We start from the raw sequence: 6,978 nt of genomic DNA, 5'->3' as shown, positions 1-6,978 counted from the left end.
AGCCAATCGCCGGGAGGAAGGACGGGCCGAGGGCTGCGTTAACCGTGTGGGCCCTGGGACGGACACCGCGCCGCGGGGACGGACGGGGGGAGCGAGGGGAGGAGGGGGGTGACAGTGCCATGCTGGCACCTCGGCGTGGCAGGGACGTGGGACACCCGCGAAGACACGGGGCAGCTGCAGGTGCCGGGGTTTATGCAACGTGTTCTATGAACTGAGCACCTGGGGATTAAAACCCACACGGTGGGAGAGGTGCCAGGCAATGGTCCCTCCCTGCGCAGGGCACCCAGATGAGGTGACATCCCCCACACACCCTGAATGGGGTGCTGGGACCCGAGGAGCAGGGACCAAACCTGCAGCATCCCCGGGGAGGCTGGGCTGGGGTCCGGTGTCCCCCCCTCCCACAGCTGTGCTGCTCACAGGTGGGGAAGGGCTGATGAAGCTTCGCTTCTTTACAGCCCAGAAAATTAGGGTGATCCTAGAAGCACCCCTGGAGTAGGATCCCTGCCAGGGTGGGGGGCTATGCCGGAGCTGGGGGGGCCGTCGCCCCATGGTGACCCTGCTGTGGCCAAGGGCAGGGCACTGCTGTCCCTTAGCCCTTGGTGGCCCCAGGGGCAGGAGTTTCCAGGGCTCTGTTTGCATACCCGGGGAATGCAAACATTTACCCTGGGCTGGCTCCAAGGGAAATATCCGTGGTGAGGTGTAAATTCCCTGAAATGCTGCAAAAAAATTAGTTGATATGAGAATTAACTGTCTGGAGGAGAGCTGGGGGGAGGCTGTGGTTTGGGGTGCGGGACAGAGGGCAGGATGGGGTGGCAGCGGGTGAGCCCCCGGGGGACCATGGATGCCAGGACAAGGTTTGGCTTTACTAGAAAGCAGGGCCAGGCCTGCCAGGGCCCTGTCACCAAGCCGGCTGCTGGAGACGCTGCCAGGGAATGGGAGCAGGGCCGTGGGCTTGGGGGAGGCTGGGAGCAATCTCCCATCCCGTGTCCTTCTCTGGCAGGAACTCTGTGTTCTGAGAAAGGCTGATGATGTTGTCAGGCTCCAAGTACAGCCTCAGCTGACATGGGAGGGCTGGGGATCGGGTACAGCCCCCAGGCACCTGCGGAACCCGAAGAGTGGGGGAGTTGCAGGTCCCTCCATCAAGGGCAGTGTTTCTCAAGCTTTAAACCTGCACTGCTACTGGATAAGTGGCTTAGCCCTGCCCTGGCGTGGGTCCCCGGGTGGTGTGCGGTGCTCCCCAAGGTTCAAGCAAATCCCCAAGATGTTCAGCTGCTCCCTGGGGCTTGCCCTGAGCCCAACACAACATGCCAATGGCTGGGCTAGCCGCAGGGATGCTTCAGTCCTCCCTCACAGATATGGCCATGGGCAGCATGAGGCAGCTTCTTGCCAAAACCGGGGAGCCTGTGAGAGCCAAAACCAGGGGCTCAACCCTCCCCACCCACTTCCCAGACTTTGGGGAGATTTGGGGCTACAGGGCCATGGATCTGCTGTTCCTGGCTGACACGCTGCCTACACCTCACAGCATCTTGCATCTAACAGGGACCAGTGTGTGCCCGGCACGATGTCACGCTCCTCAGCACGGTGCCATGCTCCCCAGCGAGCTAACGGTGCTCACCCCAGCCAGGGCTTAAGCCACCTCCCAGGACAGAGCCTGGGAGATGTTTGGGGCTGTGCTCCCTGTGCCCATAGTTCCCACCATAGGAACAGCCACCCACTTGTAATTATAGCCCCTCATTCCCTGAGTGGGGCTCTGGTGGGTTTCCTGTGGTTAACAGGGACTTGGGGCCGGGAGAAGCAGTGAGGCACACGGAATGGTGGCACAGTCTGGCTGTGTCCCTTCCACATGTCCCTGATCCCCACCACATGCAGCAAAAGGCTGAGCCACTTCTGAACTGCATTTTTTTAAAACCAAAGTAAAAATAAAGGAACCCTTTCTCTAAGTCTCCTCTCCTTGGGACCTGGTGCCAAATTGGCCTTGGTGGAGGTGGGGAACGAGGGAAAATTTAACGAGACACAGTCAATGGACCCCACCTCTGCCACTTAGCTTCCGTGGGACCCTGGGCATGTCACCCAGTGTCCCCACTATGCTGTGCCATGCCAGAGGCAGCACAGGAGAGACAAGGGTGCCAGGGACTCCAGCAAGACTGTCCGAGGGCAGTGTGCTGCTCCACCCTGACAGATCAGGGTCCCCCACCCCAAATGGCAGGCGTGCTGGGAGGGCTGACCCTTGCACGAGCCTCCCTCTTCGGTTGTTTTTCCACCAGAGCCGGGCTGGAGCCAGCCCCCGCCTGCTGCAGATGTTTGGCAGGAGTCCGGGGACGAGAGGCCAGGCGCTTCCAGCCCCCTGGCTACCATGCTGCTGCTGCCACCAACCTCCCCAGCTGTCCCCAAACCACAGGCTGGGGGTTGCAGAGACCTTGTACCAGGCTGCAGGGCCATGGTGAGCCCAGGGGACATGAAACCAGCAGTGGGAACAGTGCCAGCAGCGTGCCAGGGATGGCAGCGAGGGGCTCGGGCAGTGGAAGGCAGCATCACCCCAGCTGGCAGCAGCGCTGATTTCCTTCTTGGCAGCCTGGCATGGAATCAATCCCAGGGCAACCTCTGAACTTTTGTTCTAGGTGTGCAACAGGAGGCGAAAGCAAAACAAGCTCTGTCAGGCAAGAGGCCCCAGCTCCTCCGGTGCCAGGTTTCCCTCACACTGCCACCTCTGCAGCTCGCCCGCCCTTGCCACCCTGCCTCAGCCCCCATGTGCTCCCACTGGTGCTGCCCGGCCTTGACAGCAGCCTCCCTGCTGGGCATGGTGCCCAGCGCCCTTTGGAGCACAGATCCCCCCTCCCCAAATGCCCCTGCACCTCCCTGGCTATGGCTGCAGGTGCTGCCCCCTCCAGCATCCCCATCCCTTCCTCTCCTAGGAAAGGATTTGCCCCCTGAAGAAACGCCCCTGGCCCCTGGCCCAATGCCCCCACCCAATGCTGAGCAGGTGAGGGGAGATGGGTGCCCACTGAATGCTGCTGCTCTCCCCTCCAACATGAGAAGTCCCCCCTGAGTGCTCCTGCAATTATTTGCTCCTCCCTGAGGCTGGGGAAGGATGAGCCCACCAGCCATGATGTTTGCGATGTGCACCCAGAACCCCCACTGCATCCTGCAGTGCAGAGGGCGGCTTGGGACCCCATAAATCTCCATGTGAGGCCATGGGGCTTGTGTCTGGGCCCTGTATCAGCAGTTGCTCCAGGCAACACTTCCCCCACAACACCCAAGACGTTCAGGGTCGGCTCCTACTGCACAGTTGCCACTGGGGCTCCCCACAACCTTCCTGACGAGCCACAGGGTCCCCAATGTCCCAACCAGCAGGGATAAGGCAGCTGAGCCGGGTGCTCACATCCGTGGCATGGCCCTCGCTGCTGCCCAGAGGCGAGAGCCAGCACCCTGGGGCAGCCAGCATCAGCCTCCCCCAGCAGCAGTCCCCAGGGGCTGGCAGCCAGTTCCCACCACGCTCCAGCACCTGCCAGCGCTGGCAGGGAAACATCCTGGAGGATGCTGAATCACCCCAGCACCCACATCACGCCTGCCTGCCACAGCGTCACCACTGCAGGACCCCAACGGGCAGGAAAAGGCATTTTTCCTCAGCAAAATGCCACGCAAAATGCTGCCTCTGAGCTCCAGCACTGTTCAGGCACCAGTCAGGGCTGCGGGGGGATTTGCTTATCTTGCTTAGTCCTGGAGGACAAATTTCCAACTCGACAGTGCACGTCAGTCTAAATCATACACCCAATTTCCATGCTTTAAAAAATGTCCCAGCTTCTCCCTGCTCTCTCCCCCCACTGCCATTTTGCTCCATGCAGTTTGTTGCTGTGATGAGGCTTTCCAAGGCTTTGCAATACCTTTCCTGGAAATGTTTGCCATGGGCTTGAAACTTCCCAGAAAACTCCTACCATGAAAGGAAACCTCTCGCCCCTCCAGTTGCTCATGAGAAGGGGCACGGGGAGGTGGAAAAAGCCACCGGGCATGGCTGCAGGGACAGGGGGGATTGCATGCTTTTCCCCGGGTGTTTTGCTCCAAACCAGGCTTCCTTCTCAAACCACTCCGCTATTTGTGGTTTCTTCCCTACTCCTCTTACGGTGAAGCTGCTCAGCTCCGGTTCCTGGTGCCAGATGCCGCTGGCTGTCCCCCCACCCGACGGCGTCCCCAGGGAAGGGACGCTGGGGTGGAGCACGGCAGGGGGAGGCAGAGCTGGGGCTGCTCCCACCCAGCACAGCCCTAATTTCTTCCAGCTGCCGCCGCAGTGCCGTGCCAGCGAGGGAGGGAGAGAGGGGGAACAACAGGACAATAACTGGTTATTTGCCTCAAATTCTGCAACTTGAGAGGGGAAGAGAGAGAGACAACAGCTCAAAACAGAAATTTGTTTCTGGGCCAGGCAAGGAATACATGTCTGCTTCCTCCCCAGCACAACCGCAGCCCACGGCTCCAGCGCAAGCAGTTTTGTTCTCCAGGGATTGTGTCCCCGTGCTGGGCTCCCTCCCCAGGAGGGGAGGCATTCACCCAAGGTCCTGCTTTCCTGGGAATCGCCTGGCCCTCCAGCCCCAACGCCAAAAGCAAACCTAATGCCGGCTGTCGTGGAACAAACTGTACAGGGGTGGGACGCAGGGTTTCCAACACCAACAGAGAATTTAAACAATTCCCATCAGCATCACCATAGTGTTTCCCCACATCCCAGACACAGTCATCCCATTATTCATGACAGTTATCGCCGTGAGTCACCTGGATGCTGTTTCAGCCCCAGGATTCCTGCCGCACGCCAGAGCCCAGCACAAGAGGCTGGCAGGGAGGGAGCGATTCTGGTCACCCAAGCAGGAGAAAATCAACTGTCACTGCTGTCAAAAAGTCCCTGTGGATCCTTCCTGCTTGCTGTCTGATGGTTGCTGCTGCTATCGCAGCCAGATTTGTGTTTGCACCCCAGGAGTGTGGGGCCGGGCTAGCAGTGTGCCTCCCACAGGGCTGCGGCCAGAAGGCTCAAAGGCTGGGCAAGAACCCCGGGGGCCTCGAGCCAAGGTGGTGGCAGGATGTCAGCATGGGGAGAGTTTCTGGAGAGGCTGCAAAGCATCTCAGATCCTACACATGGGCACCCAGACACCATCTGCAGTGAGGACAGAGCAGCACGACATGCTCACATGTAGAATAAAGTCCATTTATTTCATAGGAAGGGGCAATGTAGGAGCTCACATGGTCCCCTGCCCCCGCCTGGGCATGAGCCCCTCTGCTCCTCCTGCTTTGCCTGCCCAGGCAAGGGGCATACAGATCCCCCCCAACAGGGCCAGAAATGTGGGCCCTCACCATGGGCAGGAGCACTGAGCACAGCCAGCGTGTGGGCAGGCAGGCTGGCAGGAGCTGCCCACACTTGTCTGCCCCACAAGACCCAGAGGAAACAAGCATCCCATAGTGTTTTCCTACAATTTCAGCAGGTATCTGACAGAGGAGAAACTGGTGCCAGCTGCACATCTGCTGTGCAGCCAGGACAGGCTCTGTCACCGATGCTTTTAGCCGAGTCTCTGAATGCACAACCAGAAGTCACATCCATCTTGCTCTGACCCTTCTTTCCCAATCACCCCAACAGCTGAGACTCCAAAGAAGAAATAACTTTGCCAGGCATTTCCACTTCTTGCTGCCTGCCTGGGAGGAGAAAGAGTCACCAGTGAAGTCAAGACCAGCCTGCCTGCTTCACGGGAGCGAGTTGTTTCTAGCTGGACATGTCTGCAAAGTCACACATCTCCCCGCTGGTGCCCAGGCCACCATCTCCCTGACGGTCCCCATGAGCTCAGTAAATAGGAGGCAACAGGTTCACTCAGTGAGAGCCAGGTTCAGGGGCAGGCATCTGGGTACCAGCCCACCCCAGCTCCTGCTCATCTCTCCTCAGGTCTCGGGGTGCCCCCATTGGGCTCTGCAGGGTCCCCAGTACAGGGTCCCACAGCTGTGGGCCCCTGCCCAGCAAGCTGGCTGTCCCTCGTTGCCTCTGCCTCCACCTCACACGATGCCATTGCGTGTGGGGTGAGTCCGTACCCGGTAGATGATGACGGCAGTGGCTGGGCAGAGCACCAGAGCTGTCATGATGAGGATGGTGGCCAGGATGATCAAGACGATGACCCAGATGTCCAGAATGTGCTTGGGGAGGGCGGCAGGACCTGTGGGGTCAGAGAGGTCCATCCTGCAAGGGAGAAGGAGAGGGGTGATGGGGAAGCTCCCTCCATCCCTCCCATAGTCAGAAACCCCCCCATCACTCCGAGCATCCCGCTGCTCTCCCCAGGGAGACCCCTGCAGCCACATCCAGCCTTGGCCTTGGGCTCCTCTGAGAGCAATGAGCTTTGGTAAAGGCTCCTTCGAGAAGCCCCAGGATTTATAGAGTGCTTTGATGCAGCTGGATAAAAGCCCAGGGAAAAACTTCCCTGTTAATTGCAACCACTGTTAAAGAGCAAAGCCACAACCGGGCGTCTTGCTGGTCACTCACCAGCGGGTCACTGGATGGAGAAACGATGGGACCGGGACAGCCGGAGCCCCCCTTGCCTCGGGAGAGCCTCACACCTCCTGTACCCCCTCCGCGGTGCCTCCTGCTGAGTCACAGTATTAATAACTTAATTCGCAGCAGGGCACGGACCTGGGCACCTCTCCTCGCTGCCTTTCCTCCGACCACCGCTCCACAGGTCCCACAGCCGCCCTCCACCGGGCTGAGCAGCTGAGTGAAACGACCGAGAGCACCGGGCTGAGCACCCCCCCGGCCCGCCCGCAGCTGCCCCAGGCTCCAGCAGCCCGGGGAGAGGGGGGACGAGCCCCCGCTGCGGGGAGATGCGGCAGCAGCTGCCTGCCTTGCTTGCCCTGCCAGCTCTGCCAGCCCTGCCTGCCCGCACCCCCCTACCTGTGGCGCTGCCCGGCTCCAGCTCCGGCGAGAAGCGGCGGCAGCAGCAGGATCCCCGCCGGGGGAGGGAGCCT

At 60.3% G+C, this 6,978-nt stretch overlaps 2 protein-coding genes across 3 annotated transcripts in view; both read right to left on the bottom strand.

The window, feature by feature from the left end:
- The window catches only part of GPX3 (glutathione peroxidase 3), a 9,458-nt gene extending 2,798 nt beyond the window's left edge, over window positions 1-6,660 (bottom strand). The window contains exons 1-2 of the mRNA XM_026857929.1: window positions 6,655-6,660; window positions 5,788-5,794 (exon numbers count right to left, since the gene is read on the bottom strand). Of these exons, the coding sequence (XP_026713730.1) occupies window positions 5,788-5,790 (3 nt within the window). The 5' untranslated portion in view covers window positions 5,791-5,794; window positions 6,655-6,660. The remainder of the gene's footprint in view (window positions 1-5,787; window positions 5,795-6,654) is intronic.
- On the bottom strand, window positions 5,788-6,972 carry SMIM3 (small integral membrane protein 3). 2 transcript variants are annotated; one of them, XM_026857931.1, is made up of 2 exons: window positions 6,905-6,972; window positions 5,788-6,199 (listed from the first exon to the last, which is right to left on the bottom strand). In XM_026857931.1, exon 2 carries the CDS (start codon window positions 6,196-6,198, stop codon window positions 6,019-6,021), a length of 180 nt encoding a protein of 59 aa, XP_026713732.1. In that variant the 5' UTR covers window position 6,199; window positions 6,905-6,972; the 3' UTR covers window positions 5,788-6,018. The 2 variants fall into 2 exon arrangements, with proteins under 2 accessions (XP_026713732.1, XP_026713733.1); XM_026857932.1 differs by lacking the exon at window positions 6,905-6,972 and adding an exon at window positions 6,500-6,617.
- Between the last annotated feature and the right edge of the window lie 6 nt (window positions 6,973-6,978).

Source organism: Athene cunicularia (assembly GCF_003259725.1).
Source record: "Athene cunicularia isolate RWA chromosome 13 unlocalized genomic scaffold, athCun1 chr13_part1, whole genome shotgun sequence".
Lineage (NCBI taxonomy): Eukaryota > Metazoa > Chordata > Aves > Strigiformes > Strigidae > Athene > Athene cunicularia.
Note: the sequence above shows the minus strand (reverse complement) of the source record. Positions and strands in the feature narration are given on the sequence as shown.